The 24,562-nt window shown below is 39.0% G+C and overlaps 3 protein-coding genes across 7 annotated transcripts in view; 1 reads left to right on the top strand and 2 right to left on the bottom strand.

Annotated features, from left to right (window-relative positions):
• The window catches only part of ttc4 (tetratricopeptide repeat domain 4), a 40,638-nt gene extending 17,609 nt beyond the window's left edge, over positions 1-23,029 (top strand). The window contains exons 10-12 of one of the 3 annotated variants that reach the window (XM_054788635.1): positions 173-269; positions 10,766-10,882; positions 20,284-23,029. In XM_054788635.1, the coding sequence (XP_054644610.1) occupies positions 173-269; positions 10,766-10,882; positions 20,284-20,298 (229 nt within the window). In that variant the 3' untranslated portion in view covers positions 20,299-23,029. Of the gene's footprint in view, positions 1-172; positions 1,767-10,765; positions 10,883-20,283 lie in introns of those variants that run through there. The other 2 variants (XR_008572594.1, XM_054788636.1) reach the window with 2 other exon arrangements.
• LOC129188321 (cornifelin-like) lies at positions 4,023-9,244 on the bottom strand. 2 transcript variants are annotated; one of them, XM_054788639.1, is made up of 5 exons: positions 7,315-9,076; positions 7,050-7,179; positions 6,843-6,913; positions 4,690-4,877; positions 4,023-4,521 (listed from the first exon to the last, which is right to left on the bottom strand). In XM_054788639.1, exons 1-5 carry the CDS (start codon positions 7,406-7,408, stop codon positions 4,393-4,395), a joined length of 612 nt encoding a protein of 203 aa, XP_054644614.1. In that variant the 5' UTR covers positions 7,409-9,076; the 3' UTR covers positions 4,023-4,392. The 2 variants fall into 2 exon arrangements, with proteins under 2 accessions (XP_054644614.1, XP_054644615.1); XM_054788640.1 differs by lacking the exons at positions 7,050-7,179; positions 7,315-9,076 and adding an exon at positions 9,102-9,244.
• On the bottom strand, positions 10,952-20,718 carry ttc22 (tetratricopeptide repeat domain 22). 2 transcript variants are annotated; one of them, XM_054788632.1, is made up of 8 exons: positions 20,265-20,717; positions 18,781-19,081; positions 17,698-17,753; positions 17,503-17,618; positions 16,522-16,640; positions 14,747-14,908; positions 12,721-12,873; positions 10,957-12,656 (listed from the first exon to the last, which is right to left on the bottom strand). In XM_054788632.1, exons 1-8 carry the CDS (start codon positions 20,525-20,527, stop codon positions 12,120-12,122), a joined length of 1,707 nt encoding a protein of 568 aa, XP_054644607.1. In that variant the 5' UTR covers positions 20,528-20,717; the 3' UTR covers positions 10,957-12,119. The 2 variants fall into 2 exon arrangements, with proteins under 2 accessions (XP_054644609.1, XP_054644607.1); XM_054788634.1 differs by lacking the exon at positions 14,747-14,908 and having other exon boundaries at positions 10,952-12,656; positions 20,265-20,718.
• Positions 23,030-24,562: the final 1,533 nt, after the last annotated feature.

The following is a 24,562-nucleotide window of genomic DNA, read 5'->3' as shown; positions in this document are numbered from 1 at the left end:
GATGAAATGACTCACGGGTTGGGTCTGTTACACATGCATCTACTTGTTGATAAAATCATTTGAGCAAAGAATGACTCTTAATCATAGTGTGCTGATGTCTGAATGTCCACTATTGATATCAGTTACTTGAGTCTTCATGCGTGTGTCTTCTCTTCTTGTCTCCTTTCTACAGTATAAGTGCACCACCGCCTGGGTACTGGAGTTCATGTCGATTTGCAGATTATGGACTCCCCTCAAAGGGGTACAGACATCTACAGTATCTCACACAAGTGAGTACACCCCTCACATTTCAGCCACCATCTTCTCCAGGGTCAATACGATGTGATGAAACTTGATGTACTTTAAAGAAGTCGATGTACAGCTTGACCACCCGTAGTAGTACCACTACATGCCGTTCAGCCATGCAAAGGCAAAAGCTGGCCAATTATAGTCAAGTCAGACTGACAGGAGGGGCAGTGGAATGCTGCATGGTGACTGAAGTATCCCGAAGCGTTTGTTATGCCTCCGCTACTCAGACTTACTACTGTATTACTTACTTACTGTATTGGGTCAATAAAGTTCTTATCTTAGCCTGTTTCCCAAATATATTAGTGCATATGTGAATGTATAAACAAGAGGCATTAACTTAAATTTGTTTGTAGAAAGGCGTTTTGAAGTACATTTCCTTGTATTCACTTACAGCGCAGCCTTGCCACATCCAATATGGTGGCGACGCTGACGTACGGCTCAGCGATGCGGCGTCTACTTATGTGGTTTTGACAGCAGATCTTCCGGTTTCCCAGCGTGCTTTGCTGTACTGTTGTTGTAAATAGCCGCTCAGTTACATGTTTAGAGCTCACGTAGTTGTCGGATATTCTACATTACTCGTTGGTAGTGTCTGGTAGTGCTTTTTCCCCCATAGTTACTTCTCCTTTTCCAGTTCCATTTTCCTTGTTAAAAAAAATCTGCCACAGGCTGCAAAAAACTAGGGAAGTGCACATACATGCAGTACTTTCTTTGCTCTGAAGGGGGCAACAGCGAGGCGTACTGCCAAGAATTCACTTGACTTAAGATAAACAAAGGAATATACTGTAATTATAGCTCAGACAAACTGCACTGACTGGAATCAGGGAGTCTAAACGAAAGTAAACTAACAAAAAGTAAAATGAAAATGATTATGATCTCTCTGTTAAAATAATTTTACCTTAAAAGTTATGGACTGTTCATGTCTTTATAACTCAAATAATGATTTCCCCCACTGTACTTAGCACCCGTACTACGCACAATAAGGCTTGCAAAGAGCCATAAAATAACATTTCCATTAAATGTTTCTGGGAAGTAATGAAACTTAAGATTTGGTGTAACGTATGCAAGCTATTATGGAGACACAGGCATAACTACAAGTACACGCCATTGCATTGTAAAATGGCATTTTTGACTTAGTGACTTAGATATCTTGAGAACAGTACTTAAATCATGTTTTTTTTCTTAATCCCCAGAAAGATCAAGTATTTAAAAAAAAATCTGTGGCACACATAAACACACAAATATGGACAATTAAAAGTCTTCAATTAAAAACATGGCTTGTGGTTGTGCCTGGTTGAGTGCCTGCCAATTCCAATCAATCATGCTGGAATCTCGACTGTATAGTTTCAATATTCCCTAAATCACAAGGATTTATACAAACGTTTCTGGGGTGACATTTTACGTACGTTTTGCAATAGTTATTAAATATTAGGCTAATTTTTAAATTGTGTCATATTTGGCCTTAAAGCAACTATTTAAATTCTTTCTGTAACATAGATATGTAAAATGTGTACATACCTGTTTTCACGGCTGGATGTTTGGATTATTTAAGGTCTTGGTCCTTATCTTCCAAGGGTTTTATTGGCGTAGATTGAATTGAACCAATGTTCTCCACCACACATTATTTACTTATCTGCCAAAAGCAGGCCACTGCCTCCCATCATTATGTCAGGAGGATGGCATCCATCATTCCTGCAATCTCACTAGACAGGTTGCGCAAATAGTTCTTGTACCACCCGGAACGCCCCCACTTGAGATGCACAAAGTTGTAGAGGCCGCAAAGAAAAATGACAAAAATATAATGACATTTCTCTTCACAAAGAAAATTTGCAACACAAAGAAAACCAGATGCTCATTTTTTCAGTTATAAGAGTCCTGCCTAATTTATTTTTAACCTTTTCAAATATTGTGTAAATATGACTTTACTATCAGAAATACAATCAGAGGGTAATTTAGCTCAAAGGGATCATTGCTGCGCAGAGCCGGCTGGCCCATTAGGCAATTTAGGCAGATGCTCAGAGCACTGTGGCCTCCAGGGGGCGCCAAAAAAAACCTGATAAAAATGTATTTACATGTGCTGTGGGTATTTATATGGTATTTCAGATTTTTTGTTTATTTTTTTTGTAATTTGTAAGCCATGTCTACTGGGTGACATGTTGAATTGTACAGATTAAAGACAACAGTAAAACAGTTTTTAAAATAATTATAAGAACATGAAAATCACAGATGGGGGGGAAGCCGGGGTGGGGAAGCCATCTAAACTCTCGCCTGGGGCTCCACTTTGTGTAGGACCGGCTCTGTGTCTGATCAGCATAAAATAATGCTGTTAGGCTATACAGCAGGATCCCATACCCCCGGGCCGCGGCCCGGTACTGGGCCATGGGTCATTTGGTACCGGGCCGCACAGAAAGAAAAAATAATTTTCATTATTTCATTTTTTTTTTATGTTTTCTTTTGAAAAGTGGCCGGATTCTCTCTGTTACATCCGTCTCACTTGACGCATGTCAATTGTGCGTGTGCTAACTTTATCTCATGCCGCACAGATAGACTACTACTGTATTTTTACCATTTTTCATTCACCTCATATTTGGTGTCAAATGCTGATACTATGTGGGAATGCATAAAGGTAAGTTTTGATGACTTATTGAGTGCTAATGTGCCCATTTGTCTCAAGTTAATTCATGCTAGCACACTGCCTTTTCCCACACACGTCAAACAGCGATGTAATAATCTTTTTCTAATAATCTATTTTCATTTATTATTATAAGACATCATCCTTGGCATCCTTCTGTCATGGTTGACGACCGTCTGCTCAACTGTTGTTACGCGTAACACAGCATTTCCTTTTATGACTGAGTGACAGCCCTTGGAGCAACTGATGCAAATGAATGTTGAGACTGTGACTTGACGCCCTTTTATCATCTGTCTCTTCTCTTTTGGCATTCAAGGCGCCTTTCTTCAGCTTCCTTAACGCCACAGCACACTAGATGGCGCCGCTCTTCCCGTTCATTTAGCTGAGCCTGCCATTCCAATGGCAAATTGTAAGATATATTATTAGATATCACACTAAGAACTATTTTATTTGTCACCTGTAATACAAATCTAAGATGTGGATGCTTTGGTTTTAGCATCTTTAATGTACAAAATTTGTCAACGTTGCCCCTCGCATTCTTGAATGTTTCTCTATGCTGCCCTCAGTGGACACCCTTGTGGTAGCATTGGCAGACGTGCAATAATGATCTGTATTGTACGCTAATGATCATGTGCATCCATTTTCTATGGCGCTTATCCTCATTAAGGTTGCGGGGCTACGCTGGAGCCCATCCCAGCTGACTTTGGGCGAGAGGCAGGGTACACCCTGGACCGGTCGCCAGTGAATCGCAGGGCACATGTAGACAAACAATCTTTCACACTCATTCATACCTATGGATAATTTAGAGTCGCCAATTAACTTAACATGCATGTTTTCCCCCCTCTGTACAATGTATGATGAATAGTTCCACAAATCCCATAACCTATGATAATTTCGCCCCTTCAATATTTGGCTAACACAAACAGGCACATCCCGCTCTGTCTCTTCATGCCTTCAGCCAGGTGAGGGCGCTGTTCTGCCAGTAAATGAACTAACAAGGATGTTAGTTCATTTAAAGGTAAAGTTGCATTATAAGGTATACCATACACGGCCTGTGGTAATGTTTACTGTAACAGAGGTCAAATTGGGTGAATACAATAATGTGTCATTTCCCAAGGTTGACAGTTTATTTACGTGAGTCTTTTCTGATATTTCACAGACATTTTCTCACACTTTTGAGCCCAGAAACCAAAAAAAGTCAAAATTTTGAGGGGATTGAGAATTTACAAATAGCAATTTAAAGAAGAAGACCTGACTCCCAGAGTTGTCAAAGTATCTTTGAGGAAGACACTCTATCCCATTGTTGCTCTTAATGATTAACGTTCCCCACTGTGGTACTTTATTCTTCTCTTTTTATTTATTTTCTTACCTCGTCTATGTACCAATAAAGGTAATCTATTTAGAAATTAGCTGCAACATAGTTCCATAAGCCAAAAGTCTCACTAAGTGTGCATTTGGTAGGTTTCAAGGAGATGTTAGAGGGCTGCCGGCTGCATGTTGACGACAGTGGGGTGTTTCTTGCGAAACTTCAGCTCACGGTGCATCTGACACCAGGAGCACCACATGCAGAAGCAAGACGTCATGATGTCCTTACAAATAGAGCCCTGTGAACAGCAAGAGGTATTATTATTAGTGCTATTTTCCTTTGTCCAAGGGCCCTACATTGATATGATATGATGTGGATTTACTTCCACGTCGTCATGCTGCTTTTATGTGAACAATTGTATTGAAACCCAACCCCGGTACAGAATATCAGTTACCATGCATCATACCTTGACACCATATCTGTTGCGGATACCAACTCTGAGAGACAAAGCTGCAGGGGGCGCAAACAGTGGGATCCCGCAAGCTGTCAAGGCAGCAGGGCTGAGTATGTCGCACAATGGGAGGCATCGGTTCTGCCCGAATTTTCCTGCCACAGAGCAGGCCAGACAAGGGCAGCAAAAGAAACCATAGCAGCCTGAAAAGCAGATTTGTGTTTGAATAGAGCCAACACATTTTGGAGCACGTTTCCACCAAGCAGTACTGCTCATTAAAGCTATGAATGAGTCATAGATGGTCGAGTGGTTGACGCGCCTGACTTCGGTTCACGCCCGGCTCTACCCAAAGTGGCGCCCTAGTTGAGATTTCATATGGCGCTCCCCTCCATCGGCGATTTACATACGCTTCCAAAAGAAATTGGATAGCATTCTTTTTACCGTTGTCTGTAATTTGTATTATTTATATCATTGAATTTACATGGTTCACAAATTACCAATAAATACAAAAAACAAATCTGGACTAAATATAAATACCAACAAAATCAAAATAATAATAATAATAATGAGTGAATAAATAATAATTATAATAGTAATACAGTATTAATACAACAATCAACATCACACAATTTAAATAACCACACAGTTTGCACACAGTAAGTGCATAGGCTATATTTACACTATCTAATAACTTTATACAAAAACTAAATAAAACAACCACCTACAAAAGCTATATAAAATACCGATATACAAATATATGCAAAACTATTTACTAAAATAATGTGCGTGGAGAGACTTCTTGGGCATCATTTGTTGTAATATTAATTGGCATTGCTTTACATTTGAATATAATCTAAGCAATATGAGTGCTTCCATTTTCAGAGTTTTTAGTAATATGCAGTTTTAATAGATTATATTGAAGGTGAATTTTTTTTCAAATTTTTGGCGCCCCCTGGAGGCCACAAATACGTTGAAAAAATTAAATCTCAACCCTAAACGTTTTACACAGACAATTACTTAAATTGATGAGAGGACAGGAATCCCTCTTTTTATATAAGAATTTTGGGGAAGTAGGATTCCTTATTCATAAAAGGAATATTTTCATAGTTAGAGCATAGAAAACCTGTTTAGGACTTTCTAAATACGTTTTTTACATTATTAAAGCCCTCTAGTCATTAAATAATACCCCCATAGTCACCTTTACACTCATGTTACCCAACATGGTAGACATAATAAGAGTAAATATGCCACGTAGACTCATGCTGTGTGTGTTGATAGAAATGTGTTCCCTAGGGGAGCTGAGTGGCGGGCGGTCAGGAAGTGGCATCGGGGTTTCAGAGTAGAGTTTTAGCTTGGCGTGGGTTACTGCAGCAACAGTTGCCCGTGTTTTTATTAGGGATTTTTATTATGTTTATTGCAAACCTGCAATAAAAGCCTGTTGTTCCGGCGATCAAATCTGGCATTTGTGCGTCTCACCAAACATTACAGTAACATTACTGACACCTAGTGTAGAATGCTACATATCATTCACAGTGTCTTTGAATGCATCATCTGAATGCCTTACATTTGTATTTTAGTTTATTTTCTTATTTTTATGCTTGAAAATGCTTAATTTAGACCAAAAAAAAGTAAATTTGCTTCACTATGCATATATTCATGTTTTTTTTAACTAATAATTGTATTCAACCACAAAACAGCGTGCGTTATTAATATAGTTAAAAAAAAACATGATAGAGTGAAGCTGCCAAATTTGGAACGCAAAGTAGTTAGGGACCGTACTGTATATTATTTTACTGTGACTCAAATGGCCAAATTAATTAAAATTAATTCCTCTATCTGCATTTTTGTCCATGTTGGCACCAACAATGTAACAATGGAAAACAAGCAACATTGATGGAGGTTAGTCACCCTTCTATTTTTTTTTTATTTGGCATTTGGTTGTTATTCCAGAAGAACACATTTACTTACTCTCCGTCCCGCCCCTGTTGCTGCGCAGATTATCTGTTGAGCAAACAACAGACTGTGCTTTGCTCATTAGGTACTGCAACATGCGTGGAATAGTACGAGTTTAGTGGCTGACATACCGAACATTACTGCGAGGTGGAAACAGTTGTTAAAAAAACATAATTGTGATGATTTTGTAGGTTAGTGCAGGAAGTTGTTCTTACAAGAGCATTTGTCTTCACAGCAGCCAAAAAGGCCAGTGTTCCACTCTGTCAAAGTCACTTTTGCCGTCATGCTGAATGATCAAACAAGACAAGTGGACAAGTAAATAACAACACATGCTGCACCGCCACAGTTATACCGTCTTATTTACACAGAGATCGGATCGAGTGTCAGTTATGCATCTGAAAAAACATTAGAATTCAGATAACCTTTTCAAATCCACATGTGTTTCTGCTACTCTCTCGTTGAATGTCTGTTTACATTCTCGGTCATTCAGATGATGGTAATCCGCACAGGTTGAAATCTTCTTGGTTGTTGATGCAAAAGGCTTCTTCGGTTCTGAAATTTTAGGCGCACAGCTTCTATATTTATGTCTCTGGTGGGTGTGTCCCCCGGGAGCGGTCGAACAGGATTGTGAACAACCATCCTGCATAACAATCGGTCGTTTGCCTGCCTAGTGGCAAAACAACTCACCGATCTTCGAGGGAGAGATGTGGATGATAGGTGGTGCCGCGGTACGACAACAACCCTTCTCTACCCACCAGAGACATAAACAGGGAAACTCCATCTCCACGCTTAAAAGGTTATGGCTGAAGAAGCCTGTTAGACAAAATGTGGAATACCTTCAACAATGAAGAGTCCACTTGATTCCATTCAACTTTTGCGGAATCCTAATGACAAAGTGTAGACTACTATCGACTATTTAAACATGCTGCAAGTCCCTGTTTTTCCGTGGTTTGGGGGATGTTCCATTGTTTTTTAATTTTAATTTTAATTTTAATTTTTCCTCTATTATTTATTACTATTTACTAAGCATTTATTTCCTTATGTACAGTATATTTAAATATATATTATACATTCAATTTATATATATTCTATATTATACATTTATTGATATTAGATTTACAGTATTTACAGTATATTTATTAGTTTTAACACTTTTCCTCAATTTTCTTTCATCACTGCATAAGCGAGGGGTGTCCAAACTTTTTCCACTATGGGCCACAAACTGAAGGATGCAAAGGGCCACTTTGATATTTTAGAAACCAACACAGTTATATATGTTTGTATGTTTATATATGTTTTATATATATGTTTCAATAAAAAAAAATGCACCTCAGCTTTGTGATATTAGTGAAAAAAGCAACTTTGGTGTTTGCTCTTTTTTCATGTTTTTCCTGTTTTTTTTGGTTTTTTTTATCCAAATGTTTCAACTTTCTTCTTAAAAAATCTTGGTAAATTTTCCTCTTGTTATATTATAGCTTTATTCCTATAATATTATCATGTTTCCCCAATCTAATTTTCCAAAAATGTAACTTTTATTTTGTTTTATTGTTTCTCATAATCTTGCAACTTTAATAGAATAACAGGCTAGACTTTTTTTTATTTCATATTTCAACTCTATGCTACAAAAACAACATTATTTTCCCTCATAATATTATGAGTGCATTCTTGTAAAATGGAAACTTTTTTCGTGTTAGAATACGACTTTTTTCTCTTCATGTTTTGACTTTATTCTTGTAACATTATACATTTTTGCAGCCTAATTTTGGTGTCTTTTTTCTTTATTAACTCAACTTTATGCTGCTAAAATTATGCTTTTTTTTCTCGTACTATTACGTTATTCTGGACATTTTTTTTTCATTAAATTACGTTTTTTCCTCTTCATATTTTCACTTTATTCTTGTACAATTACTGCGGATTTTTCCATTTTTGCTGTTAGGATTTTTTTTGTCTTGTTAAATGATATTTTTAGAATGTGCCGTGGGCCCCCAGGCAGCACTTGGGACACCCCTAGTTTAGTTTGACATAAGCTCTGCATCTTTCTACTCCTTTTCGGAGGAATGTTGAATTGTGCCCGTGTAAACATGTGATGTTCCTTCATGTAACTTGTTAAAAGTTAAGGTTAAGTTAGTTAAATTCAAAGAGGTGTCTGCGGTGGCTTAGAGAATTCCTCTTGAATATACCGAGGAGTGTCAAGGGCGTGATCCGGGGTGTTTAAGCAGCAATAAGGTTGACTCCAGGTTCCCCTTATAGAATGATGCCTTTTCTGTTTTCTTTACATTGGCAGCAGAACACCCGTGAAAAGCCAGTCACCGTGCGCTTGCAACATGTTGGTTTTGGTTAAAAAAAAAGTATTTGTGCATTGGTATTGCCTATATACTTGCAAAAGAAATACCTGCAAACAAACATCAGTGGTTGCATCAAATAAATGACAATTACATACTTGTATTAAACAAAAAAATCTAAATATTTCTTACCTGGCTGAGCTGGCGTCTAAACACAGAGGAAAGCTAGAAAGAAGTATAGCTAGTCTGAGGTTGTTGTCCAACAAACAGCCGTGCTGAGCAATGCCGCAGAACCTGAATGTAGCTTCCACTCTATGTTTTGAAAAGTGGCCATTGTTTTGTCAAGCAGGTGTGTCGAACCACCGGAAGACTAAAAAGTCCTGAAAGAGTTGCGCCATATTATGCATGCCAACGCCCTTTGCAAGTGTGGGGACACTCACTGATTTGCGATGCTATCCCAGATGTGAACGCATTATTAAAGCAAACGATAGTTAATTCAGGTGTCCTTGCTAAGTTTCAAGTTAGGCTCATCAAATGGTTTGCTGCTGCTCAGAAAGAGAGTATCATGGGTGGCAAAAAGATGGGGGAAAAAAAACTCTTCATGTATGTAAAAGAAAAACAAAAGCGGAGAAAGCATGCATGGCTGGTAACCCATGTGAAGAACTACGCCCTGCCAGAACCGGGTATTACTGCACTGCTCTCCTGCAGTTTAAGGATTGAGTCCAGCCAGCTCATAAAAAAAGCTAAAAAAATAAAAATTAACAAGAAAACTACAGCAAAAATGGGAAAAATCTGCAGTAATTTTACAAGAATAAAGTAAAAATATTAACATAATTTAACGAGGCTGTTGCAATTATACAAGAAAAGGTCATAATTTTACGGGAATACGTTTTTAATGTTGGGGGAAAAATACCATCATTTTATCAGCGTAAAGTTTAGATAATAAAGAAAAACAGATGTCTTTTTAAGTCATAATATTATGAAAAACAAAGCAAACAATGAATAGAGTTGTAATTTTTGCCATGTTATAATGTTACAAGTCACAATGTTAAGAGAAAAAACTTGTATTCTGAAGAGAAAAAAGTAGCAATTTTATAAGAATAAACTCATAATATTATGAGGAAAAATAGCACCATTTTAGCAGCATGAAGTTGAGATAATAAAGAAAAAAAAAATGAGAAAATTGGGTTGCAGAAAAAGTTCAAAAAGTCCAAATACTAAGAGAAAAAAGTAGTGTTTTAATGAGAAAGAAAGTGGCAATTTTATGAGCATAATCTTGAAATGTTATGAGGAGAGATAATGTCATTTTAGTAGCATAAACTTGAAATACTCAAGAAAAAAGTCTAAAGCCTGTTATTTTATTAAAATCGTAAGATTATGAGAAGCAATCAAACAAAATGAAAGAAAATTAGATTGGGGAAAACATGATAATATTATGGGAATAAACTCAAAATATTACAAGAAGAAAAATTTACCAAGATTATTTAAGAAAGTTGAAATATTTGGAAACTTACAAAAAAAAAGCACAAATGTGAAAAAAGAGGAAAGACCAAAGTTCATACTAATAATACGCCTTCCTCAATAAATAAAGGAAAATGAGGTTGGGGGAAAAAGTTATAGTATGAGAATAAAGTCAAAATATTATGAGAATAAAGCCATAATATTACCAGAAGAAAATGTATGAAGATTATTCATCAAAGTTTTTTTTACAAAATAGGGCAATTATTACAAAATGTGGCGTGGTTATTTCATGAGGTGAAAATGTATTACATTATTACATAATGTGGTGCTACAGACCTCTCCCAAGGCTTAAATGTATCTACCCATTCATTTTCTATTCTGCCTGTACCCTTCAGGGTCCTGGCGAAGGCTGGCTATCACAGGGCAATTCTGAGGACCCCATCCATCCATCCATCCATCTTCTATGCCGCTTATCCTCACAAGGGTCGCGAGCATGCTGGAGCCTATCCCAGGTGACTTCACGCTAGAGGCGGGGTTCACCCTGGACTGATCGCAGTTCTGAGGACCCCATTGAGTGTCAATTTGTCCCACGCCAGCTGCACAAAGGTCAGCTATGTGAACCACTACGCTACCAATAGCTGCACTTAATAATAAATTGTTATATGATCAATTGTTATATATTATGTATTAGTAGATAATAAATTGCTATACAGCATATATATCATAATATTTTCTACCCTTGAAACCAATGAACCTTATTTGGTACCTGAAATGTAAGCTGTAGATACTGTATAGTATGCCACCATTGTAAATGTAATGATTAAAACTGTTGAAAAAAATGGCAGAAAAGTAAATTACATACGTAATCTACAGTATGTCAATGACATATATCCTGTAAGTGTTACAGTACATTGCTGCCAAATTGGGATACAATCAGGATTGAACTTGTTTCAGCTCCTCACCCTGCGTATACACAGCAAATTTAATTTAGATTTTTTTTCCCATGGATTATTCTTTATTTGAAAATTGGACCCACCTTAAAACCAGGTTGTAACAGTGCATTAAAAACACAGACAGGGAACAACGCCGTGGCGATAACATAGCATTCACTTGTGAGAGGTTTTCAAGTTGAACTGCATTTCCCACTGTCTTCATTGAAAGGCGCATTATGACTTGTACTTTTATTTGTAAGCATTATTATTGTCATTATTCATGTTTTATGATATGAATGATGGTTGAAGGACACTTGTGCAACACAGATAATTAAAACGAGTTAGAACATTCAGAAAACAACCCCCGCACCCCAACCAAACAGTTTCACCTTATTTTAATCAGGCACATACAGTATCTTAAGATACACAATGGAGAATATTATTATTATGATGTAAAGTCTGTTCAGCGTTATGAGGAGCTGGAGCCTGTCCCAGCTAAAGACTGCACTCTGGACTGGTCGCCAGTCAATCACAGGGTAGAGAAAAACAACCATTCACACTCGCTGAACGGGAACTGAACCCGCGCTGCCTGCATGGAAGTCCGACCAGCAAACACTGCACGATCAGTGACCGGTAGAACTTCTTCTTTGGCCCCAAACTGCCTAAACCTGCCCCCGACTATCTTATGAAAGCTTGTTAAACACAATTCACTGAATCCAAATGCAGCATCCTCGTGACTGCTTTAAAATTTATAGAGAGTTCACAGTATAGTATCGTAGAGTGTCTAGTTTAAAAGTACTAGAGAGCATTTTTTGCATCAGGCAAAGGAGAGAGATCTTGTAAATGGTCTCTTCTTCACTATTTGTTTCGGTGCCACAGTCTCCAGAAGCCTCCTGACCAGCTCAAGTCGGCCCGTCCTGATGAGCACCCGAGACAACTCTGTGACCTCCGCTGTGTTTGTTCTGTAAAGGCACCTCAGCTCAGCCTTAACCACATGCTCGGGGTACTTCTCCTCCGCCTTTTGCACACACTGCTCCATCTGGGTGATGATGTGATTGGGGTCAGGGCCCCCCTGCATGAACAGAGCCAGTAAGGCCTGTAGGAGGCAGCGCAGGGCTGCGGTATCAGTGCCTGTCGGTCTCTCCAAGTCCAGAGCATGTTTAAAGCAGTCTGCAGCGTTTTGTTCTTCGCCTTTCAGCAGGAGGCAGCGTCCTCTTAGCAAGTGGACGTCAGGCAAGCTGTCACCCAGTTCATACTGCAGGGTTTGCGACAGGCTCACCAAGGCATCGTTTATTGCTCCTTCATCCACCAAAAGGCTCTCCTGCAGCGCATCCACACCCATGTAGTAGTACACCTAGAGGAGAAAAGCACAATGGTGTAAAACGTCAACTCAGCTGTCATTGCTCTTTGTGCCGTACCTGTGCCATTTCCAGGTGTGTCCTCAAACATGGACACACAGCCAAGATTTTATCCAGGTTTTTCCGGGCCTCGGTTAGCATTTGCCTGTCTGGGATTGCGCCTTCCCCACTTTTGGCCTTTTCCAGATCCCTGATGTAAAGCATTGTGTTGATCTAAAAAGGAACAATATTTTTCTTTATTCATTGATTGTGTGCAAAAATCATAAAAAAACACAATTTTGTTTTGGCAAGTCAAATGTTCTTGTTCTGTTGGCTGATTATTTTGTGCATAGTAAATAATATATCTCAGATTTGAGTACATTATATGTAAGATAAGCACATCTAACAAGTATTTACAGATGTTTAATCTTTAATTTCAGTAAAATTGTTTGCAGATGCTGTGTTGAAATATGCTAATATCTGTTTTAAATATAGTACACAATCGTGAATCTTTTGCAAAATTAAAGTTTATAAATGTACATTTGTGTTCCCACAGGCATATTCTATGGTGTTGTTGACACATCTCACCCGCAGTTAGGCCTGTCCCAATAACAAATTTTATTGTCAAATTATTGTCGATAATCGACATTATTGACAAGATTTTTTTAGACCATTTTTTTCATTAATTATATGGCATAATAATGAGAGTACATCATATCAAAAGAAATAAACATCAATTTCTCAAAGTATTTAACATTGTAATTGGAACGTCAAGAGCTTTTAAATAAATGAAACAAACAAAAAAAACACACAAAAAAAATCAATGAAAATAAAATGTACTGCCTCTGTTAAGAAAAAAAAACACTCCAATATAAACCACACACACCCACGCAGTTATGTAGTGTATTGTTAAATTAATGTAGGGGGTCATATGTTGGTGGAATAAAATGCAATGTTTCTGATATCCTTTAACACGTCTTCTTTCACTCGGTTATACAGTTCAGGAATTGCTGTTTGTGAAATGTATGTTCTGTCAAACATTTCTAAAATTTCCTGAAAATGCTGTCTTTTCAACAGTATTGAAAGGTTGCATTTCTTTTGCAATGTAGCGCGCACCATTTTGCGCTATTTTGTTTATATTTACTTTGCCGACCAAACGCCTCAGTAAGTGTTGGCTGTCAGGACGAAGGCTCTGCTGCACCTCCAGCGGTACTTTTTTTTTCCAATTGGGAAAACTGAAAAGGATAGTTGTGTTTCAGGTGTGCATACAAGTTGGTCATGTTCCCCTTCTTCGTCGTCACTACTTTCGAACAAATGCAACACAACGGTTCGTCGGTGTTGCGCTCACCTTGTTCATTCTGTTTAAAACCGAAATATTCCCACGCTGGGTCTGTGGCATTCACCTTAGAAACCACTCCTTCTGTGCCTTCATTCATGTTAGCGTATGCTGGCTCACGAGGCTAACTTGCTACTAGCACTCTGTATCCATTCACTAGTAGCCCCGCCTCCACAAAGAGGCTGAATGAGAGGAGGGTTCACTCTCTCCGTTCATTCCACTATAGAACCAATGCGCACAGACGGATGCAGAGTGAACCCTCTTGTCATCCAGTCTGTGTGCTTTAGAGAGACATGGAAATGAAACACGCATGGATGCACATGTCAATTTATCGAGGCTGTTTGATTAATCAAATATCGATTATCGTGACAGGCCTACCCGCAGTACCTAAGGAGCCCCATGTTGCCCATGAAAGAACATTGTAAGTGTGTCTAAAGTGCCAATTTCTAGATTAGCCCAAAATGTATTCAGCCTAGCACAAATGTGTGGGGAAGAAACCTTGCAAGGTAGCTAAAATTGTATTTCAGTTATGAAGTTTTATTATAAAATGAATCAGGGTGAGTATTTCTTGTTGGTTGGCTTTAGTATATGATGTTAAAATCGGTTGTAGGAAATAAGAGACAGTAGAAAAGAGTATCGTAGTAATCAAATAATAGAATTGTACACTAGAAATTTCCAGTTCATACTAGCAAAGCATCGGGCCCAGTTGTGTACATCTCCCATTCAAGTTCGCTTTCACAAGGTGATGCTACGAACGCTGGCGATCTCTACCTTGGCGAGGGTACAGTATGCCTGCCAGTTGAGCTCCGGATCTGGAAGCACATTGAGGGCCATGTTGCAGATCCCCGTGGCCATTTCATGTTTGCCCAGCAGAAAAAACAGCTTGGCCAGGAGGTTAAGGATGAATGCGTCATCATTAGCCAACTTTATGGCCTGCAAAACACACAGTAGATATATTTGTGTTCATGGAGCATGTGAAGTGAAAGCCCTTCCTGTCACTAGTCTTGCCAAAGAAAATATTCAAGTTCAGAAAGGGTCAGTTGATCATTCATAACCTTTCGTGAAAAATGCAGAAACAATTACAACACGGCTGTCCAAACTTTTTCCGCTGAGGGCCACATATTGATAAATGAAAGGATGCGACTTTGCCAAAAAGAAAAAGCGTAGTCCAAAAGTACAAAATTCGGTGTTTGGTCCCTTTTTTTTGGTGCTATTTTTTTTTTTAAATTTTCCAAATATTTAACATTTACTTAAATGACCTTCTTAAATTTGTTTTTGTAATATTATGACTTTATTCCCATAATATTTAGATTTTATTCCATAATATTATAACTTTTTCCCCATCCTAATTTTCTGAAAATGACAACTTTATTTTGTTTTATATTTTATATTTATTCATAATATTATTCTCATAATATTTTTTTTTTAACTTTTTTTTTTTCAATAATATTTCATTAATATCATTAATATTTCAACTCTGTGCTACTGAAATGGCATTATTTTTCCTCACGTTTATTCTCGTAAATTTTAGATAGAATATGACGTTTTTTTCTTGCTATTTTGACTTTATTCTCGTAAAATTACAGCTGTTTTTTCCATTTGTGCTGTTGTCTTTAAAATTTTCCAACTATTTCAAGATTCAAGAGAGTTTTATTGTCATGTGCATAGTACAACAGCAGTTATACCATGCAATTAAAATCTTATTCTGTTCATTCTCCCAAGAAAAGAAAGAAAACAAATGAAAGAATAAGAACATAAGAAACATAAACACATAAACATATATACCAATAAATTAAGCAACAACAACAGACGAGACATTAATACAAGTAAATAATACAAATAAATAAATAAATAAAGTGCTATGAGTGTGTGCGTGTGTTGCGTGCGGCGTGTGCGAGTGCTTCGTTGAGAAGCCTGATGGCCTGTGGGTAAAAGCTGTTTGCCAGCCTTGTGGTCCTGGACTTCAAACTCCTGTAGCGTCTGCCTGACGGTAGGAGTGTGAATAGTGAGTGTTGTGGATGTGTGCTGTCCTTGATGAGGTTGTGTGTTCTGCGTAGGACTCTAGATTTATACAACTTCCTTCTTGTAAATTTTTTTCTCCCTATTATGATTTTATTCCCATAATATTTTGACATTCTTCTTCAAAATGAAGAGCAGTGAAGCATACAAGCATAGTCAGGAGTGAAATTGGACGCTGAGTACGACAAATTCATACATTATGGCAGGTCTGCACTAATACTGAAAGTCCTCCCTGCCTCTCATGCCGACCTCGACGGTTCACTGCGCCCACCGGGTGGCCCGCCCCACTGTTTGAGAAGCACTGTACTCCTCATAATATTACAACGTTATTCTCATAAAATAACAAGTTCTTTCTGTTAATATTTTGACATTATTCTTGTGACTGATGACTTTTCAATGTTTGCTGTTGTTGTTTTTTTTGTTAAATTATATTTTTTAGAATGTGCCACGGGCCAATAAAAAAAAACAGCTGTGGACTGCAAATGGCCCCCAGGCCACACTTTGAACACCCCATACTTAGCACTTACAGTTCCGTAGCAGGATAGAGGATCAGTGGCCGAGTAGCCACAGTCATGTACAGACATGGGCACTGCGATGAACTCATCCTGTCTCTCCAGCATGATGCCAATGTAACACCAGGAGAGAGCTGGAAACGAGACGTTGGTCATTTTTAATCAGCGGTGTTGTCACCCAGTAGACTAAAAAGATATGATTAAATTGCGGTGACGTGGTATCAGGAGAGGCAGGTGAGGCAAGACAAATGCATTATATATGTTTATTCTCTACTGAATGACTGAATGAATTTAACTGTCAAGATGAAGGATTATATATCCAAGCTCAACAGAAGGGGATCAGACTTTTACAACAAAGTAAGAGAGCATTTCCTGGAGAAGCATGTACTTCATATAAAAATAAAAAGTAAGACCACAAATATTTTTGAGTTTATTAAACAAAAAAGGGACTTCGAAGTATTTGAAAGCAAAATTTTTAACCAAAGTGATTTTTTTTCTTGTTGTTCTCTTAAGTAGCGTCTCATATTAACATAAAAAAACAGCCACATGTCACTGTTGAAATGTCAAAATAGGTAACCTCCTGAGACCCAGCAGTGCATTTTTGTCCTCTGTATGGGACAAGCGTTTCACCGCCTTATTTCAAATTCATAACATCAATAAATGTACACGCTCATGCAAGAAGTGACTACAGTATAATGGTAGATGGAATATAAGTATTGCATAGACAAGTAGAGCTCTAAGCTGCTTTGCATTGTAAATAACTGCCTTGTTATTTGTTTTATATACAGTATATCCATCACTTTCTCACCAAGGGTCGCGGGGGTATGCTGGAGCCTATCCCAGCTGACTTCCTGGACTGGTCGCCAGCCAATCGCAGGGCACATATAGACAAACAACCATTCACACTCATACCTACGGACAATTTAGAGTCGCCAAACAACCTACGCTATAAACGTTTCACATACGGTACACCCCATGTGGTTCTCACGTGTTTACCTTTTTGCTGTGTTTTCTCAGATTCAAGTGTTTGTCTGAGAAGTCTCAGTCCCTTATTATAGTGAGAAAGTCTGGAGTATTCCGCGTCCTCTTTAGTCTTGATTATGTCGTCGAGTCTGCAAGGAGAGACAACCAAACATGATTAGCCCCATACTTTGATCATTTGTGAAAAGCACTATTATGTTAGTTCTATACCTTATATAAATGGTTGCCATCTTAAAGTACCAGCTTCTTTTTTCCTCTACTGGTATCTGAAAAAAAAGATTGATGATTACTTCAGATAGCCCAAAATGAATACACGTGTTATAAATATTCCTCTGTTTTCTGGATTGAAACCTACACTAACACGTTTTACTGCATGTGCACTTAAGTTCAAAAGTGCTCAGAATTTGGGCACGTTAAAATAAAATATAATGTTGTGTTAGACGTATTCAGGAAAAATAGGCACCATTTTTGTTGCTTTAGCTCGTTACTACCGAATAATTTTGGACATGGAACCTTTTGTCAAAATCCAGGAGTGTCACCAGATCTCGCAAGATTAAAACGTGATTTCTAGTTCAGAAAAAAAAGAAGTCTTGTGGGCACTGGGCCTGGGACAATAATACATTCATGAATTAATCACAATAAATGAAAATGAATTCGATAATTTTGGCGGCCTTAATATATATATAGCTATGTTCATGCATGTCTGTTTTCCTCATCTCTCGCCTCCGAACAGGAAGGAAGAGAGTTCACTCTGTGCATTGATTTCAGCACCTTGGCATGTTTGTTCCATAGAACAAGGGCATGAACGGCGTGAGCCCTTTTGCCAATCATACAGTCTCTTTGTGGGTGGAGGCGGGGCCGCTAACATACACACAGAGTGAAGAAGAGTGTAACATAGTAGAAATTAAATCAGCAGATTGCAATGTATTGTTATGTATATTTAATATTTTTTCATTGTACTTTTCTTCAAAGTAAAGTTAAAATCTTGTCTCGTTTCGTTCTCGTAGACCCAATCTCATGTATCTTGTGACTCCCCTAGTCAGAATGTAAAAAAAACAATAACTTTCTTAAAAAGATTTATGTTGTCTTATGTCTTTTGCCACCTTCCTGTGTCATTTCCATCTTAAAAACACCCGTTCAGCGAATACAAATCCACTTTAACTCCAAATTTGGCAGCGTATGAATACTTCAGGGATTCATTTGAGTAATATTTCAAACAAATCTCCTTTGAAAAACGTTTTTGTTAAATGCCGCTGCCTACTAGTAGTTCTGATGTCCATGATTCCACCTCACCAGTTGACCACCATAGTTCAGTGCTCTCTTATACAGCATCAGGGCTGCAGTAAGTCTCTCCCTCAAGTCCTCGTCTCTCTCCAGCTCCACATCATAGGGGTAAACGTAGGCCTGTTCGGCCAGGCAGCGGGCCGCCATATGCCTGGTGTCATCCTTGGGGTTGTCTCCATTTTCCAAGTCCATGAGCTGGGACACTTTCTCTACACATTCCGCAGCATCCAACTCTCTTCCCAGCTTGTCGTACACATAGCCCAGATTGGCCCAAGCATTGAGGTTCCCCGGGTCTTCTTTACAAATGCCCCTGAAAGACCAGGATATACGTACAAAGATCAAAGACAGACATGAGTCCTGGATTGCATTGTTAATGTAAAAAAATAACAAAAACTAACTAAACCTACCTGAAATTAGGATGAATGCCACATTAATGTCTTAATAAGCCAGCTTTGTACAGCCTACGACTTTTGTACTTTTTAACTAAATCTAAGAACAAGTCCTCATTATACTTTTAACTCCAAAAATTAAGGTTGCAAATTATGATTTTTTTCCACAGTATTTAAAAAAAATATGTATAATAATTACAGTACAGATGCACACGGATCTCTGCACATTCGTGATTCTGCATTCACGGCAAATTTAATTAATAAATTTTTTTCCCCTTCAAAAAAAAAGCTGTTTTATGAGTTCGCCATATAGTCGTAAAATTGATCAAATGTAATCATGGGCATACCTGTCAAAATTGGCTTTTGAAAATGTGTGACATTTTCCAGAAAAGTACACGAAAATTAGGGAAAACGAGCAAAATTCTGATCTTTCATCAGAACCCCCAAACCCTAAACGCAAGACGGCCTGACTGTACAGGCTACAGAACCCGTTACGCCGATTTCCGATGTTGCCCGTCTGTTGTCAAGCGGACCAGAGATTTTTTTTTTTTCCAATAAAAGTTGAAAAACGTGAAGCATTTAAAACGGAAGGGCACAGGGAAAGAAGGACAAAATAGGTGAAAACTGAAGGGTTGGCAGGCGTGGGGAGAAGTGAGCCATGTTTCAACAATGGACATTTTTATGGGCGTATCAATTACTGGTGGGGTTTTTTTTTGCCATTTGCTGGTTGTCAAGGAAGCTAACCCCCACAAGAAGCTGACATCTACTGTATACTGAATGAATAATTGGAAAACCAATGACCTTTGGAGTTGTCTGAAGAGCAGTGCATTAACGAAGATGAACAAGCTCAACAACAGTGACTGGAGACCAGTCATAAATGAATGCTTAACTGAGATGGTTGAGATCTGAGCGCACAATAGCATACTCAAACCTTGACTAAACAATGCCTGACTTAAGCGCAAACATGGCTGGGGTGTCATGTTACAGTACGGCCCCTGGCCTCTCCTGAGGAAAATGAATATTGACAACTTTTAACAAACCGCTGTCTCCGGACCAATTTTTCATAGTGTTTATTCTGCATTAAGAAAACCGAACCACGAGCACCTGAATGTTTCCTCGGCAGTTTGAAGATGGTTGAGGTGAAACGCCAGCAGGCCGAGAAGATTGCGAACCGCATACTGTAAGTATCCAGCTTCAGCCTCCAGCTCCCCCCTGAGGCTCTCCTGTTTCAGGTAAGTGTCTCTGTGCCTCAGTTTCACAGGTCCAGAAGGATCACAGTTGAGGTTTAAGTCCAGGTGGAAGTGACCAGGGATGTAGTCCATGTCCTCCATCAGAGATTCAATGTCCTCTGTGTTATCCACCTCCATGGCCACCTCCTACTCCTTCTATTCTCCTACATAGGCTTTGCTACAAAAATAAGAATACAGTGGGACACAAGATTCAAATCCTGGCGTTACATATGTTGGCACTGAATAGCGCAAAATAAAGACACTAATCCTGCTCAGCCCACAGCTTCGTCTGCTTTGACATGATTCACTGCCTTCTCTCACTGTTTGGTGCAGACAGGTTGAACAGGTTGGACTTGGGAGTGACCAGGAAGTGGAATACAGGAGCAAAAGGGAAGTAGTGATTAGCAACAATCAACCCCCTTTCTAATCAACATACACAATCTTTATCAGCATTCATGCACACAGTTTTATCGATGGTCTATTATTTGGTAATTCTCAATGCGGGCATGTCGTATTTTATAGGAATGACAGCTGAACTGGCATTCCATGAAGTTTATTCTGACAGGCACGTTGTTTATGCTGTGATTTTAGGTGAAAACGTGTTTGAAGCCAAGGAGTGGTTGATGTCTGCTCGTATCAGCAGAAGTCAGCTGAAGAATGCGAGCCATCAAGCAGGCGAGTATGCAACTAATCGGAATGCGTGACTTATTTGTCTCACCCTATGGAATGGCAACAAACGTGCAAGCACAAATGACAGTAACATGCATCCTTTATACTAAAGGTGGAAATATTCACTTTTACTTGAATGTTATAATACGAGCCACGATAATGTGTCAGCACAATTATTTTACAGACAAAACAATACTTTTCCATCTGCTGCTAAGCATGTATTTTCAGATGCACCCGACTGATAGTAGAACATAAGATTCAGAGTGAAGTCCTGTATGTCCATCACAGCAAAGAATACATGGACACATTAGTATAATATTGAGAGGAGATAGTAAAAAAATCAATAAAAAATACTGAAAGCCGAGTAAACACGCTGTGTATATGTTATGTACAGTCTCTATACTTTCACAAGTTTCGAAAATACTGGAAAATGGATTGGATACATTCATAGCAAAGCTCCCCAACAGCCAATATGGTTTCAGAGCAGGCAGATCAGAGCGGTGGTAATAATAGAAGCCAGCAAAGAAATCATAAACAATATTGCTCAAAAGAAACACGCAATCTGAATATTTATTGCTCTAAAGAAAGCTTTTGACACAATAAACCACAAGGTTTTAGTAAAAAACAACTGGAACAGTACGGCATCAGAGGTATTGTGTGAGACTGGATTAAAAGTTATTTGCAGAAGAGACAGAAGTTCAATTAAGTGATGTTTATTTTTCATGTTTGGTTTGTGGGGTCCCCCAGGGTTCAGTGTTGGGTCCCAAACATTTTTATCTTGTACATTAATGACAGTTGAAAGGTGTCAGAGGTCACAAAAAATAAATTCCTTGGGGCCATAATAGATGAAAAACTGAGTTGGAAGCCACGCATCAGACACGTACAAAGCAGGAAATGTAAATCGAGGAAAAGGCTGGTGGGTGTTGGGTGGAAAAGGAGGGTGTTGGAACACCAATTCCGCCCACTCTTACTGTATTTAAGGCCTAGGCCACCAGCACTTATTAGTTCGCTGACGAAGCTCTTTGGATGAGGAGCGAAACGTCCGACACCTTCTTCACAGAAGTACAGATGACGTCTCAAGAAGCCTTTTCCTCGATGGACAACTCCTGTACGACTGAGAGCCTACACAGACGCAGGAAATGTAAAGTAAAGTTTGTTTCTTGTGATTATGATGATTATTTTTGTTTTGTTTTCCTGCCCACATAAGCATCATATACAATCACTGATCATGGGGCGTTTGGGGATGTTAGACTTTTGAGTGGAGCTTAGGGATGGTGGTGTTATGCGCTGTTGCCTCTGCTGGTGGACTTGGCTTGGCCTTCTCTGGGTTCTCGATGGGCGCGTCCGGCCGGTGTCTGTTCTTGTACGTGGCTTGCTGTTCTCTGACGAGGAGCTGCATGGCAGGGATCCCAACGGCCTACCTGTGGCTCTTTGTGGCGCTCTGGGCTCAGTGACTGCCACCATCTGGGAGCATCCTATTTAATGCACCGTTGGGTGTCATCCTGCTCTCATGATGTTGCTATGTGTGTGTGTGACATGATGAAGAGGACTGTGTGAATGCCAGTTCTAAATGAGCCGTCACATTTATGGGTCCGTGCATGAATCACACATCTTTGTGGGTTTTGCCGCTTGGCTCTTTGTTGGAGGACGGCTTGTTGTGCGGTGGGTGCTGAGGCGTTGCAGGTTGGACGTGTCTATTTCCAGATGCACTTTATATGTTGCATATTGATCCCCTATAACGTAATCCTGTAATCTCCGATAGTGTCCACTGCTGAAAAAACAACAACATATGAAACGACTACAAAATAATTTAACACGTCATATGATTTTTCACGTTTGCCCCTCCTGTTCTGCCCTTTGTTCGCCCTTGCCTTTGCCTCATCTCTCTTATCAGACGCCCTGTGCTCAAAGGATGCGCTCACTTTTGGACATTTAATAGTTGTTGCTTCCTTTATGCGCAGTTGTTTCCCTGCCATCCAGCCTAGCCCTCTACTTTTCTTTGTTTTATAACAGTAGGTTTTCACGGTGCCTTTTGCCAGTTCAAGACAAAGCTCAGTCGATGCCTGCTGCTCCCTCCTTTGTTGGCTTTGTTGTACATTGTGAGAGACTTTAACCGTTTTTTGGGCTCACACCTCTGCATCTGGGGTCCAGACAGTGAATGTTGTCTTCTAGATCCTTGAAATTTGATCCTGCTATTCTTTCAAACCTTCAAAAGTTGCAGTGTTTGATTTGTTTCCGCAGTGGACTGTGAAGCACACATTTGAATCTCCATTGTGTGAGAAAGTCCACGCGCTGCATCACCTTTACTGCCCCTGACAGCATTCAGGAGTTACAAAATGCATATTTTGTGAGCGTAGATGTGGCTCTCTGTGGGCAACACTTTCTGCTTGCACCGTGTGGGTGTTCAGAAACACTTGCAGCAACACTTGGTCATCATGGTAACTAGAACGATTGCATGGCAACCACTACATTTTCCAGGCTTAAAACAACAACAACAATATATTGTAGCAGATAGACGACAAAATCCACACAGTATATCACTGGGGTGATGATAATCATCCCTATATTCTTGGTGTTCCCCTTTAGAGGGGGGTTAGGATATGTGCCCCATGTGCCCATAAGGGTTCTATTGACCTCAAATTAATCCTATGCTAACCTACGCTAACCTACTTACTCGTCCTACCGCTGTCCTAATTACAGGGATAAACTATAGTCAGAAAAATACGAAATACAGTTTGTTACACAAGTATTTGGACAGCATTTATGATTTTACCTGTATACACCTCTGTAATGGATTACAAATACAGTGATACCTGGTATGGTGGTTTTCGTTATTAATTTGTTCCAAAGGGTAATTTACCCCATAGGAAATGATGTATATCCAATTAATTTCTTCCAGACACCCAAAAATATTTAGAAAAAAATGGAATAATTATAGTTTTACACGCAGAAAGCGATGGGAAATAATCATAAATGATGTATTGATGATGCGGACTTTCCGTACATCCTGGCGACACTGAATCCAATAGTGTTTCTCACCTTCTTTATCAAAGTGCTAGCACTCGCAACTTAAAGCATACAGCTTTTTACGGCATCCATTATTTTCATTTTTTCGCCATTCGCGGCAGTCTCGGACGGTAACCCCTGCGATAGCGTTTATGCACTTTATGTAGAAATGTAGGATATTAAGGGACGGAAAATAGGTGGATACAAGTGTGACTGACATTTTGTTTCACAGTTTAGTTAGTTAGTGAGGACAAGCGGTACAGAAGATGGATTAGTCTCTCACAGAAATATCATCTACATCCTTACGAGGCTTAATCCGCTGTTGACATCAAATCTAGTTTATCTTCCTTGTCTGCTTTTCTTGTGAGTTGTCATCACTTTCAGCATTGAAGGACATTCAATTCAATCATTGTGATTCACTACTACGCTATCCTTGCTATATGTACTTATGTGTTAACATCGTTTGTAAATAATGTCAAACCTGTTCCCCTTTGTAGA

Source organism: Dunckerocampus dactyliophorus, chromosome 10 (assembly GCF_027744805.1).
Source record: "Dunckerocampus dactyliophorus isolate RoL2022-P2 chromosome 10, RoL_Ddac_1.1, whole genome shotgun sequence".
NCBI classification, from domain to species: domain Eukaryota; kingdom Metazoa; phylum Chordata; class Actinopteri; order Syngnathiformes; family Syngnathidae; genus Dunckerocampus; species Dunckerocampus dactyliophorus.
Note: the sequence above shows the minus strand (reverse complement) of the source record. Positions and strands in the feature narration are given on the sequence as shown.